The 22,025-nt window shown below is 34.9% G+C and overlaps 1 protein-coding gene across 1 annotated transcript in view; it reads left to right on the plus strand.

Moving 5' to 3' along the window:
- Positions 1-84: 84 nt before the first annotated feature.
- Positions 85-22,025, plus strand: part of LOC144449121 (TBCC domain-containing protein 1-like) — a 41,967-nt gene continuing 20,026 nt past the window's right edge. The window contains exons 1-7 of the mRNA XM_078139582.1: positions 85-453; positions 1,928-2,049; positions 2,719-2,816; positions 3,552-3,663; positions 4,324-4,384; positions 4,615-4,690; positions 6,635-6,725. Coding sequence (XP_077995708.1) covers positions 364-453; positions 1,928-2,049; positions 2,719-2,816; positions 3,552-3,663; positions 4,324-4,384; positions 4,615-4,690; positions 6,635-6,725 — 650 coding nt within the window. The 5' untranslated portion in view covers positions 85-363. The remainder of the gene's footprint in view (positions 454-1,927; positions 2,050-2,718; positions 2,817-3,551; positions 3,664-4,323; positions 4,385-4,614; positions 4,691-6,634; positions 6,726-22,025) is intronic.

The raw sequence follows: 22,025 nt of genomic DNA on the forward strand, positions 1-22,025 counted from the left end.
TGCATATCTCAACGACGTTACGCTCATTATGATTCGTTTAGACTATTTGACATGGCGATCGCCGCTCAGGTGTGAATGTGTAGATCTAATAGTAATAGGAGAAAAGACGATCCACTTGACCGGCTGAGGTTGTCATCCTCCGTAATTCACACAGGGAATATCAAGTACAGTGAAACAATATTTCATTCAATCATACTAGTGTTCAAACCCGGTTTTGGTGACGCTGGACGGACGATGATCGCAATCCACGTTTTACCTCAGCACCGATACGTCTAACGGTAACGGTGTCAGTATCGGCGGTACATTGAAGTGTTATTTTAGTACTGTATATCGTTTCAAGTGTGATCAACCAAAGTTAACACTATGGCGTTGGGGTTCACGCTATGGGTTCGACCAGAACCCTTCAATTTCGGTGCATTACAAATCCCACCTCATCCAAAATTGTCGTTGCACGTAAGTAGACACAAATACATGTATAATATCATGATGTAAACATGAAAAGACATGCCCTTGTATCATGCAGTGAATAATTTTTAAGAAGTTGAATGAGGCGAAGTTAGCATACCTACCCAGGGTGTGAGGGAATGATTGGCCTATAGTATAAGAAGATATAGAATGAACTATCAAATTTATAAATAACACAGTGAAAAATTAATTAAATGTTGCCATATAAGTGGAAGAATGAGTCAATCCAAGCTTTCATATATTAACTTAACTACATCCATCATTGTGCAATTATGACAGAGATGTATTTGTTGTGTAATCAGAAATTGTGTCAGAAGTATTATTGAAATATTGTGTTGTGAAAATAGTTTGTCATATTACAAGAAAGTTGAATTATAGATGTATATGAATACAATAGCTGTGACTGCTGTAACAGGTGGTTGTCATGGATGATGGGGGGGGGGGTGTTGATTGCAGTGGTACAGATAGTAGGCTATCTACAGGTATTGTTGTGTTTTGAACTCAATGTGAAAAAGTCAGCCTGTTTGTGTTAAAGTTGAAAAATGAATAAAGTTGTTGAACTAATAATAATCGACAGAAAATTACTATCGAGTATAACTTAAGTGTGATCAATGCATTCAATAGGAATAAATATTATGTGAAGGGGAATGTCAGGATATCACTACAATCTACAGGATATCACTTTCTTCCAATCTTGGCAGTCATGTTTGTTATCTTATATATTTTACTTGTTATGATTTAATTTAGAGAGATCTATGTATTTGCCAACCATACTGCATTTCAATATCATCAGTGAAATGTGAACATTTTGATATATTGCCTGCCTACATGTGTACATTGTGATGTCATTTTGCTTTGCAATGCTAGTAACAACAGATTAATTTAGTCACTGCAGTTACTGAGTTATCAGCATGCTTGTTTGTAAATTGTAGATATTTACATAATATTCACTATATGTAAATTATGTCACTTGTGTTCACTGAGGGCACATTTACATATTGACTTCATTTGAATATAGTCAATTAGGCTGACGTACAAGGTATCACTCCATATTGTGACCAATCAGTTTGAGAGTATAATTTTCAAACAACATTAATTGTTTACCTTTTCTAGCAATACAAGCAGTTTATGAGAGTGAATCACAGATGGCAATATAAACAGGCCAGTCAGTATAATGATATAATTACAATACTTAAACGAAACAGTTACAGTTCACAGTACTAATCTATCAGCATAACATGTAGAAGGCTGAGTTCCCCTACAGAAGGACCTGCCCTACATTTGACCATTGGTCTAGTGGTAGTAATGGTACTTATGGTGATAGTGGTAATGGTAGTTATGGTGATAGTGGTAATAATTGCATTACTGGTAGTATTTATGATGGTGACCAGTGTGATTATCAATCCTAATTTGTAGTGAATTACGTAATCAATAAAATGACAACAAATTGTGTATTTTGTAGTACCTGAAGAAAGTTGCTGCATATGCTAAAACCAAGCAGACAGGCTTCCCAAGGATGAGTTATACTACCTGGAAGTATATTGCATGTAATAAAATGGGATTGAAAGAAGAAGATGCATGGCTGTAAGTTCACATCACTTTTCACATGATTAGTTTGTATGGTTGTAAGTTTACATCACTTTTCACATCATTAGTTTGTATGGTTGTAAGTTTACATCACTTTTCACATGATTAGTTTGTATGGTTGTAAGTTTACATCACTTTTCACATCATTAGTTTGTTAGTGCATGAATCTTGTGTATTCAGCTCATGTGGTAACTGGAACAAAGGTGTGTACTAAATTTCATTTCAGTCTGCCCCGGCATTGTTTTGAAGAGTTATCGTGTATATTCAGTATACACACAGATGGACATACAGAGTGCAAACTACATAACTTCTCTGATTGTGAGAGAAAAGTGCCCTCATCTACAATATATGAATTCATGTAAATTGTGACAAAATTGACTTTCATTCTGACAAGGTACAGGTTTCTGGAATGAATTCTTAATACTTAGATAAAACAATATTTTGGAATAATATGTAGTGATAATATGATGGAGAAAAATGATGTATTGGCAGATTTTTTGTAGCAATTGTAAGTGAAATTGTTGTTTATTGTTGTTGTTTTTTGTCGTTGTTTTCTTAGATTTAACAATAAAAGTTCACAGTGAATTGAAAATCCATTCACAATTCCCTTTTTTTCTCAACACAAACATTTTAAAACACAAAAATTAAAAAATTTCCAATTTACAGATATTTTGAAGGTTTTGATTTACTGTGTGAGCATACAGCAGTAGAGAGATTACAACTTGCTGAAAAATTCACTGACTGCAAATCACAGGAAGATACAGGTATGGCAAATACTATGACAAATATGTTATCAGTTTGAATGAGTACTACCCTCTTCTATGAAATTCCTCATTACTTCCTAAGATAATATGCACTCAGTTTATAATATAATAATAATAATAATAATAATAATCTTTATTTATACTCCTAATACTGGATAGTTCTTTAAGTATATAAACACTGTCTCCCAAGAAGTCCAGTGAGGGCCATCCCTCATGGGTTCAGTGTAAGTGCAGGAGGAAACCGGAGTACCCGGGAAAAACCTGCGTTGTTCGATAGAGTCAAACTGAACGACACTCTTCTTACTAACAGCGTGGTAAATTTAATCGAACTCTGAATGGGGGTTCAAACCCGACTGCAGTGGTAAGAGGCAAGTGGTTTAACCACTCGGCCACCGATGCCTTTTAACTGAAACTTTGCCTTCTTGTGCTGAAATCATATTTTGTAGGACTTCCCAGAGCATAAATAATTTATGTAGTACATGTATATTCATTTCACAAGTCAATAACAGTTGAAGAAGGCTGAGAGACTCAGTTGAAATGTACTTCAGGTAATTTCAGACCATAAATAATGTACATTTTTAGTACGGAACTAATGCAAGGAATTGTTACTAACATTATTAATTTGTTAATGTACACTCTGAGAATGGAACTATTGCAAGGAATTATTAATTTGTTATAAATGTATGGTCATTGCAATATTGTTTAATTTTTGTTTTCTTCATCTTCTTTTTCCAGAAAAAGTGAAAAGCCAACTATCAGTGAGCACATTCCAATTTCTTTTGTATTTATTTATCCAACAAATTTATAAAATATCGCTGAGAGTTTCACTAGTCACTTCAGGAGAAGAGTATCCTTTTACTACAAGAAATCTGAGCTCATTATACATTTTATTTGTTCGTAAGTCTGTTTTCCTTGAGGGCAGGGCGTTGTTTCTTGAAAAAAATGGTTTAAAAATCAGATCGCACCACAAAACTAGTATTATTAACATGACACTAACTAACTAACATCTACCTGTGCCACATATTTCAAGTATAGCCATTTATTTGTTGTTTTGCACTGAATGTAATCCTAGATTTACTGATTTGCTGTATCAATTTGTACATTTTTTACCGAACAGAAATAAATCAACCATGGCTAGAAATTAGTGAAATATTAATAAATGTGATAACTTTTAAACCATGATTTTGACAAAAATGAATAACTAAACATTAATTTTGTGACTCCAGTCACAAATTGAGTAAAAGATTTAGAGATATGATATAGAAAAATAAGAATTTATTTACCTTAATTTTGACGGGAAAAATATCATTCAATTTTGAAGAATAGTTTGATAAATTTGATCACTTTTGACCTCAGTTCTAACACGGATGAATATGTAAAAGTAATTTCTCTAACACCTGTCAAAATTGAGTAAAATAGTTAAAAATATTATAGAAATTCTATCATTTGGTCACTCTAGTTTTGGCGGGAAACTGATTAGTATGCAACCTTAACTGTACACGTTTAGATGGCCAATGAGGGCACGGTCTCCAGACATAGAAGGAAGATCCTCAGGAGTAGGTGCTAAGGTAAGACATGCACAGCCTGTGACTCTTCAGATTTATGATTAAGAATTCAATTTATAGTGTAGTGTATGTGAGGATGAATGTTCATAATCTTTGACTTCATAACTTTGCAAATGAAAATTTCTACCCACAGAGTCAAATCACAAATTTTCAACATCATCAACTGTCATCATGTGATTTTATAATATCTGGTTTTGTAAGTTATTTCTGTATTTTATTCTACTCCCTAATAGAGTCTGGATGAAAATGCTCATATGACATTTATATTGAATAATTTGACTGATATCCTGCAGTTGTTGGTTGAAGCAGGTAAGTAGACTAAAGTGAGTTATGTATTAAAGAGTCAGTAAGATAAGAACTTTAGGTAAGTAGACTAAAGTGAGTTATGTATTAAAGAGTCAGTGAGATAAGAACTTTAGGTAAGTAGACTAAAGTGAGTTATGTATTAAAGAGTGAGTGAGATAAGAACTTTAGGTAAGTAGACTAAAGTGAGTTATGTATTAAAGAGTGAGTGAGATAAGAACTTTAGGTAAGTAGACTAAAGTGAGTTATGTATTAAAGAGTCAGTAAGATAAGAACTTTAGGTAAGTAGACTAAAGTGAGTTATGTATTAAAGAGTCAGTAAGATAAGAACTTTAGGTAAGTAGACTAAAGTGAGTTATGTATTAAAGAGTCAGTGAGATAAGAACTTTAGGTAAGTAGACTAAAGTGAGTTATGTATTAAAGAGTGAGTGAGATAAGAACTTTAGGTAAGTAGACTAAAGTGAGTTATGTATTAAAGAGTGAGTGAGATAAGAACTTTAGGTAAGTAGACTAAAGTGAGTTATGTATTAAAGAGTGAGTGAGATAAGAACTTTAGGTAAGTAGACTAAAGTGAGTTATGTATTAAAGAGTGAGTGAGATAAGAACTTTAGGTAAGTAGACTAAAGTGAGTTATGTATTAAAGAGTGAGTGAGATAAGAACTTTAGGTAAGTAGACTAAAGTGAGTTATGTATTAAAGAGTGAGTGAGATAAGAACTTTAGGTAAGTAGACTAAAGTGAGTTATGTATTAAAGAGTGAGTGAGATAAGAACTTTAGGTAAGTAGACTAAAGTGAGTTATGTATTAAAGAGTCAGTGAGATAAGAACTTTAGGTAAGTAGACTAAAGTGAGTTATGTATTAAAGAGTGAGTGAGATAAGAACTTTAGGTAAGTAGACTAAAGTGAGTTATGTATTAAAGAGTCAGTGAGTTAAGAACTTTAGGCAAGTAGACTAAAGTGAGTTATGTATTAAAGAGTCAGTGACATAAGAACTTTAGGTAAGTAGACTAAAGTGAGTTATGTATTAAAGAGTCAGTGAGATAAGAACTTTAGGTAAGTAGACTAAAGTGAGTTATGTATTAAAGAGTGAGTGAGATAAGAACTTTAGGTAAGTAGACTAAAGTGAGTTATGTATTAAAGAGTCAGTGACAAAAACTTTAGGTAAGTAGACTAAAGTGAGTTATGTATTAAAGAGTCAGTGAGATAAGAACTTTAGGTAAGTAGACTAAAGTGAGTTATGTATTAAAGAGTGAGTGAGATAAGAACTTTAGGTAAGTAGACTAAAGTGAGTTATGTATTAAAGAGTCAGTGACAAAAACTTTAGGTAAGTAGACTAAAGTGAGTTATGTATTAAAGAGTCAGTGAGATAAGAACTTTAGGTAAGTAGACTAAAGTGAGTTATGTATTAAAGAGTCAGTGAGTTAAGAACTCCACATATGTAGACAAAAGTGAGTTATGTATCAATAAGAGAGTCAGTGAATTTTTTAAATAGGAGTGCCACCAAACAGTTATTACTAGTCAGTATGTGTTTGTTGACACACACACACTTCGATAGTGAATAAGAGATCTGTCACTTTCTTCCTTGCAATTACTATAGGTGAAATCTACCCGAGTATCATAGTTACATTTCATACCAGGGTTCACCTTGAAAATACTGATGGTTGAACAGATGAGAAACAGTATGCACTTATTAGTATTCCAGCTTTCACTAATTTTTCATACCTTTTTCAGAGATTCTGTTTATAAATATAAAACTGTATAATGTATATATAAGGAAAACAACACTATAGAAAGGGGGTACCCGTTCTGATATATACAAATATGTACCAAGTCAGTGAATTTAGTTTTATGTTATATAAAAATTATTCAGTATGTAAAGTTTATGTTGATAAAATACTAGATAATATATGTATATGTATTTAATTGGACTCAATGAATGAATTCTTTTACAGATTCCTACATTAGTCCCAATGATATGTTGATCAGTATACCAGCTGTTGAAGCCCTAGGTTTCCTGATTGCAGCCTGTACAGATAGAACCAGGTTAGTCAATAATTTTTACTTCAAGGTTTTATCTCTGATCATTGGAAGCTATATCAGGTTACTTGTTTGTAGTATCATCTGTCTAACTCTGCAAGTTAATATTTTCAGAAGAGATGTGTTCGTGGGTGAAAGTCTGTGTGTGTGTGTGTGTGTGTGTGTGTGTGTGTGTGTCTGTGTGTGTCTGTGTGTGTTTGTGTGTGTGTTTGTGTGTGTGTGTGTGTGTCTGTCTGTCTGTCTGTCTGTCTGTCTGTCTGTGTCATCGTTTTCTCCAAAACGGCTGGCTCAATTCAAACAAAATTTGGCACAACTGTTCCATTGAGTAATGGCAAGAACTGAATATTAATGAGCAATTTGCGTAATTAATCGATCAATCGTCTGGTCGCACACGCGCTTCGTTTCGAAAGTGCGCCACCAACGTCGATGTAAGGTAAACCTGAAGCTAGAGAATAGATACAAACTGTTGTTCTACACTGAGAAAGACTCTGTTTTCAGAGGTTTCAAGTGTTTGTATTGATATTTTCATTTAATCTGAAGATTATTACATCAAAGCAAGGAGGTGAGCACTGAAAATATACATCATATGTAAGCTTTATTGCAAAAATAAACAGTCACGATTGTCTGCTCACTTCACACCTTTCACGCATGTATGCGATTTGGAGCAGATGGTGCATCTGTCAATCTTGATCGAAACAAGAATGTGTACACTTTACCCAGGGACGAAGTAGGGCAATAATACCTTATCACTTCACTGTATTAAAGTTGTTCAACTGTTATGATGCGTACCATGAAGTATGTAAACTTTCTGATGCGTAATAGTAATGTTATGTGGGTTTCAATTTCGTTTATTATTTGCCATGGAAACGGGTGTACATATCCCGGGTATGTAGGGGATCACGAAAGCCGAGTGTAGTCGAGGATGGCATGCTGTCCTGGCATTTAAAGCGGAGTGTCGGGTATAAAAGGCCCCCTAACTTCGCAGGGGTTATTGTCATATTTGAATGCAGACTGTTAACAACGTCTTGATTCCTCTCTGAAAAGCCGTGATAATAATTAGCAGCTGGTGATTTTCGTAAAAAAATTTGTATGTGTAGACTTGTGAATGTCTGTTGAATGCGGGTATGGTCACAGAAAGGTGATATTTAAACATGGTAGAGACAATTTCGTACAAAACACGGTCAAACTGGGTCTGTTCGTTACTAGTGAAAAGCCGTTACTTTTCAAACCCGGGATTAAAACGCCTGCCAATCACACTTGTTCAAATACGGGTACGTAAATCCACGAAAGTTTGTGAAGCGATCAATGTTATCTTGAAGTAAACATGATTTGTAATTAGTACCTCTCCATGCCCAAGCATAACGGTACATGCATGTTTGCTTTCATGAAGCATTGGCTTATATTTACGGTGTGTATGCATAAAGTAACGTTGTTGAAACGAAAGACTTCAAAAACATGAATAGCGAACACTACTACAAGTCACTATCACTGTAGGCCTATAGAGTTGATTGTACTGTTCAAGGAAACAATATTTTTTCAACAAGATTTTTGTTGATAGTGTTTACACTGAGCCATGTACTTCCACTGATACAGAACGTACAGGGATAGTCCTGGAGTTGTACTAATTGTCCAATTAGAATAGTAAATAAATGAAACTTGTTCCGGTATACGGCATTTCTCTTTTTGGGATATACAATGCTTTCGCACACGTTGTATGGCAAATTACAACGTTGTACTATATATAACCAACGTACGGTCATATCGTAAGACGTATAGAGAACCCATTGATTCGATGACGCACTCTGGCATCACATCTCTTTCGACAACGCAAACCATTCGCATTAGACGCCCATTTACTTTCAAGTAGCGGTCGTCTCTTTATGCCCCACGTCTATCCATGAGGGTCCAATACTTTTTATACCCGATTTTACGGAGAAAGGTATTGTGATCGTGTGCTGGCTGACCTGTGCCGAACCAACTACATGCCTGTGAACTTATCAGAGATATGGTAAGCACAGGCAGTATCTGCAGACATCTGCCGCGATACGTCGAGATACATATATAGTTCTGGTTCAGAGCTGGTTATTTTGACTTGGATCTTCAGGGCGGTCTTTTGACCTGTCAGCTATATGTAAGCCGAGTCCCAATCAAAAAGGCTAAAAAAAATGCCATCGCACATTGTCCTTTGCTGACTCAGGATTATTATGGTTTGCGATGTTTTTATGGAGACAGCAGGGCACCAATTTACTCTGCAATTTACCACGAAAGTGAAATACAATTTACTCTGCAATTTACTACGAAAGTGAAATACAACACATGTAATACTTTTTTAGAAATCATGAATAACTGGTGTGAGAATTTGTTTACATTTTGTTTGTTTGTTTTGATTCAGTAAAACGAAAATGATATCTCGAAATATATTTTTATTTTGCTTTGGATGGGCGAGTTGTAATGTTAGATTTCAGAAAACGAACGGCAATGTTATATCCGGTCTTGTGAATTTTTCCTTTACATTTTAAAATAATCTCGAGGTAGCTTTTGCATTCACAAATTGACGTTATCTCGAATATAAGTTGCTTTCGACCGGAAAATGATTAAACTTGTTGACTCTCTTGATAACAAGAAGGTTTCTCGACGTCTCTATATCTTGAGGTCAGATTATGTATTTGTTGCCGTTTCTGTTGAGATGTGAAGTACAGGCCGTTTGCGTAAAACAGCAGACCTAACCACACATTTCGTCGTTTATAAATCCTTGGGGCATATGTATCATGGGTAGGGTTCTTTATTTTTATGAATTACAATATGGACAATTGTATGTTTATATTTGTTTCCCCATTTGACCCGTAGTGTCATGTTCGATTGAATGTCAACCGCCAACACATATGGAACATGTACTAAAATGTTGTATAGAACACGCAGGCCGGTGGTGATAATTGGTCGATCATTTATACATTGTCATAAGTGTAATGAGATGATAAACAAGTGGTCCCCACATATTGTAGATTTCCTGTGCATTGAAATATAGACAAAACTTTCCCACTATGGACAAGTTTATCTATCAAGTAATATAAAAGTCGAGTGTAAACCTATAGTCTTCCTGGTCCTAAAATAAACTTACAGTGTATGGTTGAGTTTTGGGCTGAAAATCGCCACAGAACATGACCTTACAGCAGGACATAGAAACATCTTCACTGAATAATTCCAACAGATGTGCTCGTGGAGTTTGTATTTTAGCAACTCCGCTTGTGCACGGTGCTGACTGGTTGGGAGAATTTTTTCTAAATCTCTTTAACAGAAAAAACTTTATTGTGAACTCGGTTTTGAAATCTAAACAAAAGAAGTCATCTGAGTATTTCAGAAGAACCGGGTCAATACCATTTACAAAGGTGTCAACCGTCTTTTGCCGTAGCGTATTGTAGTGTCTATGGTACCTGTTGGTTCTGACTCAGACCACTAACAGTTTGATAGTGACATAAAGTAGACTTTTTTCGGCACCCTCAAAGCCAATTTTCATTGTCCATCACTGATACAACTACGTTCGGATCAGAGGCGTTTCTATATAACTCCAGCAATGGTTGTATTTGTGACAGCCCGGAGTGGCTGATAGTACGAACATGTAACAGTTTGATCGATCAGACCGTGTAACTCTCGGTATGCACACTCGCGTACTCATATACATTAATCGTAATAATAATTTATTTTTTCTGGTATTCATGGAGTCGGCATGCTCAACACTTCAAACTTGGACAACAATATTTTTATTTTTATGTCATAGTTTTGGTCGGTAGTCTTTTGGGAGGCTTTTACAAAATTCCCAAATGTCCATCTTGTTCTGTGTTGATGAACTTGTAGCCACATTGACGTTGTTACACCGTGTGCTGGGTCTATGGTCACATGGACGTTCTCTATATGTTTGATTCAATGCAAATTCTCGCAGTTTCTTGTAATAATGTTATGCTCTGACATCGAAAAGACTCATCAAGAATCAAATCAAACTCTGAAAAAAAATTATTTTATGTGACAATCGAGCATGTTGGTGGTAATCATGATCAGAACCTAACACTGGATGTATTTGCGCCGCGATACTACGACATATGATTGGACTATCGGAACACACATTATAGGACTGAGAGCTAGATCAGAACAGGCCACAGTAAACAGTTGTCAACACATAGCTCAGTAGCATGCGTTTGCGATATAATTATTGGCTCGGAATGTTTTGGGTATTTTGACAAATGACACAATGTCTTGGAATATTTTTAGTCAAAAAGTTTGAACGGTAACTTATGGAACGTGGAAAAAAAACATTTAGTGTTCTGTACAACACAGCCGTGTGAATACTCGAGTCGCGGGACATGCAAGTACATTTACAGTTTATAAATTATATAAACGCACAGTATACAAACCTGTATTCAACTCATTCAGTATATTTCAACCAGGTAAACAGCACTGTTACTCTCGGTAATCCAATTCAACCCTTGTTTTATTTCTTTTTGTCTTACGTCTTACCAGTATTTACCGAGAAAGATAGTGATTCTCAGCTTGGTCGTTAATTATTCAGGATTACGTTAGGATTACGTCGTTTGGGTGGAGAAGTGCATAATTGCATGCGTAATGAACCCATGTGATAAACTTACAGCCCTTTAAACAACATTTTTGACAACTAACTTTCATTGGGATTTGAAAAAATCACAGATGTAGAGCTAAATTTCTTGCATAAATCATGAAATTGAAAGACTACCCTACTGGAAGGCATTCACTTTAAATCTGGTCTTCTCTTTTTTTTCTTTTTCATTTCTTTAGTAGTATTAGTATAATCATTGTTAGTGACTGTTCAAATTTTTGTACATGGGTTTCTATAGATAGTACAAATTTTAAATATTTTATGTAAATTCTACAAATTTTAAATTGTTATTCTATATTGTTGTGCAAGAATCAGATGTCAAAAGTCAGTTTAAGCATTTAAATGCTAAAAAGGCTCCAGGACCAGACGGCATTTCACCTCGTCTACTAAAGAACTGTGCGGATCAACTGTCGGGTGTCTTCACAAACATATTCAATTTGTCTCTTGAACTAGGTAAAGTTCCTGAATGCTTCAAAAAATCAGTCGTCATTCCTGTTCCTAAGAAACCGTCCATATCGTGCTTAAATGACTATAGACCTGTAGCATTAACATATGTTGTTATGAAATCATTCGAACGTTTAATTCTAGCATTTCTGAAAACCATTCTAAGTCACAAGTTTGATGCTTTTCAATTTGCATACCGCCAAAATCGATCTGTTGAAGACGCAGTCTCGCTTGGTCTCCATTTTGCTCTTGAGCACCTTGAAAAGTCAAATAGATATGTTAGGATCCTTTTTGTTGACTATAGTTCAGCTTTTAATACAATTCTCCCATTCAAATTACTAGAGAAACTTCAAGAAATAGGTTTTCCCCAATCCATTAATTTGTGGATTCTCAATTTTCTATTGAGGAGACCTCAAATTGTCAAAATCGGCAATAACGTGTCGTCGTCAATTGTCCTTAATACAGGTGCACCGCAAGGGTGTGTTCTGTCCCCACTTCTATATTCATTGTACACATACGATTGTGTTTCCAGTCAACCAAGTACATCAATAATTAAGTTCGCGGATGATACTACTGTGGAAGGTCTTATTGAGAACTCAGACGAAAGTGCGTATCGCAATGAAGTTAATAATCTCGTTAGCTGGTGCTCAGAAAATAACCTTGATCTCCATGTTTCAAAAACAAAAGAAATGATCATTGACTTCCGGAAAAACAAATCCCAGCTAGAACCACTTGCAATCAATGTCAACCCCATAGAAATTGTGAACAACTTCAAGTTCCTAGGATCTATCATTTCGGACGATTTAAAGTGGGATAAGAATACTGATAACATCCTGAAAAGGGCACAGCAACGTCTTTACTTTCTGAGGCGATTAAAAAAGTTCGGAATCAACAAAAGTATAATGGTTCAATTCTATAGAGCAGTTATTGAAAGTTTACTAACTTTTTCGATAACAGTTTGGTTTGGAGCCGCATCCAAAAGTGATAAATTGAAGCTGAACAAGATCGTGGTCACTGCATCGAAAATAATTGGCACAGATTTGCCATCTCTTGAAAATCTCTACCACCAACGAATTGTCCGCAGAGCCTCTCTTATTGCTACTGACAGTACGCATCCCGCAAATGACCTTTTTCAGTTGCTCCCTTCTGGCCGCCGCTATCGATCCTTAAAAGTCAGGTCGGTACGTTTTACCAACAGTTTCTTCCCACGCGCAGTTCAGTCACTGTCATGATAATCTTTTAATTCACTATGTATAGTTTTAACAGTCTTAACAGTTTTACTCTTGTCTTATGAATGTCACCAGTTTTGGTGTTGTCTTGTATGCATTGTAGATTGTTTGTTCTGAGCGACATCGCAACATTTTCCTAGTGTATTCTTTTTAAATGATGCACAATGGCAATACATATATTATTATTATTATTATTATTATTATTATGTTATTTTGTGTAAATTGTTCTACTTTTATAAGAATTTTATAAATGTTGTAAAAAAGTGAGTTTAATTATTAATTATAATTATATACTTTATTGTCATCCTAAATTTACATGAAATTTGATGTACATTGGCAGGTGGAAAGGGAAGAACACACAGAGACTAATTCAAGTTACTTTACCGACATACATATACATAAACACACGTCAGGCTGCTACTGATTCAATAGATGGATTGACCTTGGTACAAAACTGTGCTTAAATCTATTTGTGCGAGAATGTGGAACCCTAAGGCGACGACAACTTGGAATGAACACACTAGAACACACTAGAAATTATAGCTATCACACTTACCCTCTCATACAGTTTTATTAGAACACACGAGAAAGTATAGCTATCACACTTATCCTCTCATACAGTTTTATTAGAACACACTAGAAAGTATAGCTATCACATTTACCCTCTCATACAGTGTTATTAGAACACACTAGAAAGTATAGCTATCACACTTACCCTCTCATACAGTTTTATTAGAACACACTAGAAAGTATAGCTATCACACTTACCCTCTCATAGTTTTATTAGAACACACTAGAAAGTATAGCTATCACTCTTACCCTCTCATAGTTTTATTAGAACACACTAGAAAGTATAGCTATCACACTTACCCTCTCATAGTTTTATTAGAACACACTAGAAAGTATAGCTATCACTCTTACCCTCAAATGAGCATAATGACCGACGCCATATTGGAAATCAGTCCGCGAGACTTTAGGTAAAGTGCAACTTTTCAAAAGACACTATTGACGTCAAACAAGCAATGTAATATGTGCTATAGTCTTAATTCTACGCATTGTGCGCCCAAATGACAAATATTTGTTCGAAAAAGGTTTGTAAACTTCAAATCCAATTCACACACCACCCCTCCTACAGAATGGTTCATTCCAGTATATGATCATTGTGAGAAGTCTTCCATGCCTGAACTGAAGTGTTTTTGACAGAGTCAGTCGTCAATAAAAACGATAATACTCTTTCTAAAATTACCACATTTTGAAAGGGAAAGTACTTTGTAGTTCATTTATGGAGTTTTGTTTTTGTACGATCAATATTGGTGGCAAAATTACAGCGTCAAAATTGCCGATGTGGTAATAATGCACGACAATCCCAAGTACCCGGATGCACGAGGGACTAACCCAGAAGCAAGTCGTTGTCAGCCATACGTTACAGTGCAGTGGTAACATCGTCCGAGAAATCGCTGCGTTCAGTGTCATTATTCACAGAATTGTTGTTTTCGAGTGACACCCCGTCTTGAATTGTATAACTCTAACAAATGAAGACATGTCAAGTTATATTTTGAAAGTTGTATCGCTAGTTTGAGACGATTTTCTCACGTACTATCGGGGCTTACTTGGACTTGGACCTTACTCCAGTTCATCGGGAAGTTTAGCCAGCCCGATAATTCTTTCTGGTTTAGTTTACAACACTTTTGATCGCGCAGATTTTGTTGTTGTGATGAAAAGAAATTAAAAAAAAGATCACTTCAACCATTTCGTTGTGTTTTCTTTATGAAAGGTAATCGAACATGAACGAGTGTTACCACTGTAACCAGGAGGGTCTATGCTCTAACGTATGGCAAGGGTTCGACATACACGCTGGTCCGCTATCCCGCGAGTCTAGTAACTTTCTGTAAGGACCATGTACCAGTAAAGGTTACTAAATAAAATGCCCATTGCAGGTAGTCTGACGGGATAGTGACTTTTCGATAGGTATATCAGGGAGCTCAGAATTCAAACCACCGGCTATATGATGAATTCACGGTCATAGTAAAATTCATTTGATTTTTAATTTGCTATTTTGACCAACTCCGGTTGTCTATTCGCGATAAAATTACGATTAGTTTGGATTTTCTATGATTCCGTGTCATAAAAGCATGTGTTGTGTAGTTTTCGAAAAGCACACCCGGTGGGAAAGTCGCCCAACAGACGATCTCGCGCCATTGCTGTACTACGTGGCACTTTATTCTGGCGGAATGTCTCTTGAAAACGGGAATAGCGAACGATGAGCCAATCAAGTGAGACCTTTCAAATGTAGCTAATATTATAGCCAATAAAATTAGTTGTACGATGATATGTGTATAATAAGTCCTCTACACTGTAACAAGTAAATAGTAAAGTTGAAATCTTTGTCGCATGAATTCGTATTTATGTACGGATGCGTAGTCTTTCTGAACAGTAATTCTTAGATCAGTTAGTATTTAAACTACGTTTCTGAGTTAATTATTCGGTAGGTTATTGACGAGCTCCCTTTGTAAAAACGCTGTACAAATTGGATGTCGGCGTTCGCCCGGCCACGTTCAACGGAACTAGTGAAGCTCAATCATAACAATGGTGGCTGTCAAAATCGAAGACGCAATTTGACCGTGTTGTTATTTCAGTGAGTTTATTCAGCAAGAAAACAACGTGTTCTATGTTTTTGTACTTCCTACATGATGTGATGATCGTTTTTTTTTACCGGTACAACTTACAGCCTACAATGAAACTGCTAACTTACTTAGTAACACGAGTCCGTGTTCCGTGTTCCGTGTTCATGTTTTGGTATTCAGTTTGAAAAATTAAAATCCTGAACTTTATTTTGCGAACGGTTTTGTCATTTCTTAGTAATTATAGGGCCGACTGTATCACGTTTAACGTTTATGTCAACCCGGAAGTACATAGACACGAAAATAGACGAAGTGACTTGTACATGTAATTAGTAACAAAATTTTGCTGTAACTGCTGGTAACCTTCAAATTTATTTATTTTTATGTTGTAAATACATTCTAATATGCACTAAGGACAACACTATAAAGACTTGCTCTATGGGAAGGTAATTTTTTGTCTTTTAAAAATGCAATAGTTAGATCAATGTGTACCAGAAATGTTATGTAGTATTTAAGCTAGAAATAAGACCACATAACATCTTATTACTCCCCCCCCCCCCCTAATTAAGACAAACTACTCACAGAAAGCAACAAAAAAAAAGAGAAGAAGCTCCAAAACATAAAAAAGAGAATAAAATTACAGTAAGGAGTTGATGATGCACAAACAACTACAACGAAATAGACAGTTCAATTACAACAGTGTTTGAAATAAATATGGGGTTTGGAAAAGTGAATTAGAAGTAGAGCAAAAACAAAGAGAGATGAAGAGCCTAAGTGAACAAGTGAAAGCACTTAAAGATAGGACCACCAAATTTTTTGCAGGACTACTACGTTATCAATTTTACTAGTCCTGTGGGATAGTGACTTTTACTCCAGTGTCGAACCCTGTTGGCTGAGAATGACTCTCTTTCGGGTACTTGGGGATTGTCGCCGTACGGAAACTAAGATGGCGATTAATACATTTCTTCCCTATATATATATATCTACTACAACTAGTACAAGTTGAATGTTGTTGACTTGGTAAATTTGTTAGAAAATTGAAATTCAAATTGCCTCAAAATTATTTTAGATCCCTAGTTTATTTCATTCATCATTAAAATTTTCCAGGGTTAAAGCTGTAAGACACTGGAATTATTTATAGCCAACCTCAAAATCCTCTTTTTTTCTTTTTTTTCTTGTGTGCATTTCCCAGTCATTTTTTTCCTGAGATTTTGTGCAATTTTTCATAACAGTAGATTTTTGTTATAAAATGGTGACTATGGTATAAAAGTACAATACATTACCAACTTCTGTGTAAAATGTGTTTTATAGTGAGACATCATATGAAACCACTAACCACTTTATTGCATCGCTATTAAAAACAAAACTGCATAGTAAAGAGCTGAAGAACTGAACCACTTCTACATGTCACCAAAATAAAAAAAAATAAAAAAAAAAAAAACAGCGGAGCTATTCTGACCGATAGGTCGCTTGTTAGAACACACTAGAAAGTATAGCTATCACACTTACCCTCTCATAGTTTTATTAGAACACACTAGAAAGTATAGCTATCACACTTACCCTCTCATAGTTTTATTAGAACACACTAGAAAGTATAGCTATCACTCTTACCCTCTCTACAGTTTTATTAGAACACACTAGAAAGTATAGCTATCACACTTACCCTCTCATACAGTTTTATTAGAACACACTAGAAAGTATAGCTATCACACTTACCCTCTCATAGTTTTATTAGAACACACTAGAAAGTATAGCTATCACTCTTACCCTCTCTACAGTTTTATTAGAACACACAAGAAAGTATAGGTATCACACTTACCCTCTCATAGTTTTATTAGAACACACTAGAAAGTATAGCTATCACTCTTACCCTCTCATAGTTTTATTAGAACACACTAGAAAGTATAGCTATCACACTTACCCTCTCATAGTTTTATTAGAACACACTAGAAAGTATAGCTATCACTCTTACCCTCTCTACAGTTTTATTAGAACACACAAGAAAGTATAGCTATCACACTTACCCTCTCATAGTTTTATTAGAACACACTAGAAAGTATAGCTATCACACTTACCCTCTCATACAGTTTTATTAGAACACACTAGAAATTATAGCTATCACACTTACCCTCTCATACAGTTTTATTAGAACACACTAGAAAGTATAGCTATCACACTTACCCTCTCATAGTTTTATTAGAACACACTAGAAAGTATAGCTATCACTCTTACCCTCTCATAGTTTTATTAGAACACACAAGAAAGTATAGCTATCACACTTACCCTCTCATAGTTTTATTAGAACACACAAGAAAGTATAGCTATCACACTTATCCTCTCATACAATTTTATTAGAACACACTAGAAAGTATAGCTATCACACTTACCCTCTCATAGTTTTATTAGAACACACTAGAAAGTATAGCTATCACACTTACCCTCTCTACAGTTTTATTAGAACACACTAGAAAGTATAGCTATCACTCTTACCCTCTCATAGTTTTATTAGAACACACTAGAAAGTATAGCTATCACACTTACCCTCTCATACAGTTTTATTAGAACACACTAGAAAGTATAGCTATCACACTTACCCTCTCTACAGTTTTATTAGAACACACTAGAAAGTATAGCTATCACTCTTACCCTCTCATACAATTTTATTAGAACACACTAGAAAGTATAGGTATCACACTTACCCTCTCATACAGTTTTATTAGAACACACAAGAAAGTATAGCTATCACTCTTACCCTCTCATACAATTTTATTAGAACACACTAGAAAGTATAGCTATCACACTTACCCTCTCATACAATTTTATTAGAACACACTAGAAAGTATAGCTATCACACTTACCCTCTCATACAGTTTTATTAGAACACACAAGAAAGTATAGCTATCACACTTACCCTCTCATACAATTTTATTAGAACACACTAGAAATTATAGCTATCACACTTACCCTCTCATACAGTTTTATTAGAACACACAAGAAAGTATAGCTATCACTCTTACCCTCTCATACAATTTTATTAGAACACACTAGAAAGTATAGGTATCACACTTACCCTCTCATAGTTTTATTAGAACACACTAGAAAGTATAGCTATCACACTTACCTTCTCATACAGTTTTATTAGAACACACTAGAAAGTATAGCTATCACACTTACCCTCTCATAGTTTTATTAGAACACACTAGAAAGTATAGCTATCACACTTACCCTCTCATAGTTTTATTAGAACACACTAGAAAGTATAGCTATCACACTTACCCTCTCATACAGTTTTATTAGAACACACTAGAAAGTATAGCTATCACACCTACCCTCTCATAGTTTTATTAGAACACACTAGAAAGTATAGCTATCACACTTACCTTCTCATACAGTTTTATTAGAACACACTAGAAAGTATAGCTATCACACTTACCCTCTCATAGTTTTATTAGAACACACTAGAAAGTATAGCTATCACACTTACCCTCTCATACAGTTTTATTAGAACACACTAGAAAGTATAGCTATCACACTTACCCACTCATACAGTTTTACTAGAACACACTAGAAAGTATAGCTATCACACTTACCTTCTCATAGTTTTATTAGAACACACTAGAAAGTATAGGTATCACACTTACCCTCTCATACAATTTTATTAGAACACACTAGAAAGTATAGCTATCACACTTACCCACTCATACAGTTTTACTAGAACACACTAGAAAGTATAGCTATCACACTTACCTTCTCATAGTTTTATTAGAACACACTAGAAAGTATAGGTATCACACTTACCCTCTCATACAGTTTTATTAGAACACACTAGAAAGTATAGCTATCACACTTACCCTCTCATACAGTTTTATTAGAACACACTAGAAAGTATAGCTATCACACTTATCCTCTCATACAGTTTTATTAGAACACACTAGAAAGTATAGCTATCACACTTACCCTCTCATACAGTTTTATTAGAACACACTAGAAAGTATAGCTATCACACTTACCCTCTCATACAGTTTTATTAGAACACACTAGAAAGTATAGCTATCACACTTACCCTCTCATACAGTTTTATTAGAACACACTAGAAAGTATAGCTATCACACTTATCCTCTCATACAGTTTTATTAGAACACACTAGAAAGTATAGGTATCACACTTACCCTCTCATACAGTTTTATTAGAACACACTAGAAAGTATAGCTATCACACTTACCCTCTCATAGTTTTATTAGAACACACTAGAAAGTATAGCTATCACACTTACCCTCTCATAGTTTTATTAGAACACACTAGAAAGTATAGGTATCACACTTACCCTCTCATAGTTTTATTAGAACACACTAGAAAGTATAGCTATCACACTTACCCTCTCATACAGTTTTATTAGAACACACTAGAAAGTATAGCTATCACACTTACCCACTCATACAGTTTTACTAGAACACACTAGAAAGTATAGCTATCACACTTACCTTCTCATAGTTTTATTAGAACACACTAGAAAGTATAGGTATCACACTTACCCTCTCATACAATTTTATTAGAACACACTAGAAAGTATAGCTATCACACTTACCCACTCATACAGTTTTACTAGAACACACTAGAAAGTATAGCTATCACACTTACCTTCTCATAGTTTTATTAGAACACACTAGAAAGTATAGGTATCACACTTACCCTCTCATACAGTTTTATTAGAACACACTAGAAAGTATAGCTATCACACTTACCCTCTCATACAGTTTTATTAGAACACACTAGAAAGTATAGCTATCACACTTATCCTCTCATACAGTTTTATTAGAACACACTAGAAAGTATAGCTATCACACTTACCCTCTCATACAGTTTTATTAGAACACACTAGAAAGTATAGCTATCACACTTACCCTCTCATACAGTTTTATTAGAACACACTAGAAAGTATAGCTATCACACTTACCTTCTCATAGTTTTATTAGAACACACTAGAAAGTATAGCTATCACACTTACCCTCTCATAGTTTTATTAGAACACACTAGAAAGTATAGCTATCACTCTTACCCTCTCATACAATTTTATTAGAACACACTAGAAAGTATAGCTATCACTCTTACCCTCTCATACAATTTTATTAGAACACACAAGAAAGTATAGGTATCACACTTACCCTCTCATACAATTTTATTAGAACACACTAGAAAGTATAGCTATCACACTTACCCACTCATACAGTTTTACTAGAACACACTAGAAAGTATAGCTATCACACTTACCTTCTCATAGTTTTATTAGAACACACTAGAAAGTATAGGTATCACACTTACCCTCTCATACAGTTTTATTAGAACACACTAGAAAGTATAGCTATCACACTTACCCACTCATACAGTTTTACTAGAACACACTAGAAAGTATAGCTATCACACTTACCTTCTCATAGTTTTATTAGAACACACTAGAAAGTATAGGTATCACACTTACCCTCTCATACAATTTTATTAGAACACACTAGAAAGTATAGCTATCACACTTACCCACTCATACAGTTTTACTAGAACACACTAGAAAGTATAGCTATCACACTTACCTTCTCATAGTTTTATTAGAACACACTAGAAAGTATAGGTATCACACTTACCCTCTCATACAGTTTTATTAGAACACACTAGAAAGTATAGCTATCACACTTACCCTCTCATACAGTTTTATTAGAACACACTAGAAAGTATAGCTATCACACTTATCCTCTCATACAGTTTTATTAGAACACACTAGAAAGTATAGCTATCACACTTACCCTCTCATACAGTTTTATTAGAACACACTAGAAAGTATAGCTATCACACTTATCCTCTCATACAGTTTTATTAGAACACACTAGAAAGTATAGCTATCACACTTACCCTCTCATACAGTTTTATTAGAACACACTAGAAAGTATAGCTATCACACTTACCCTCTCATACAATTTTATTAGAACACACTAGAAAGTATAGCTATCACACTTACCTTCTCATAGTTTTATTAGAACACACTAGAAAGTATAGCTATCACACTTACCCTCTCATACAGTTTTATTAGAACACACTAGAAAGTATAGCTATCACACTTACCCTCTCATACAGTTTTATTTGAACACACTAGAAAGTATAGCTATCACACTTACCCTCTCATACAGTTTTATTAGAACACACTAGAAAGTATAGCTATCACACTTACCCTCTCATACAGTTTTATTAGAACACACTAGAAAGTATAGCTATCACACTTACCCTCTCATACAGTTTTATTAGAACACACTAGAAAGTATAGCTATCACACTTACCTTCTCATAGTTTTATTAGAACACACTAGAAAGTATAGCTATCACACTTACCCTCTCTACAGTTTTAT

The sequence above is a fragment of the Glandiceps talaboti genome, chromosome 18 (assembly GCF_964340395.1).
Source record: "Glandiceps talaboti chromosome 18, keGlaTala1.1, whole genome shotgun sequence".
In the NCBI taxonomy this organism is placed as follows: domain Eukaryota; kingdom Metazoa; phylum Hemichordata; class Enteropneusta; family Spengelidae; genus Glandiceps; species Glandiceps talaboti.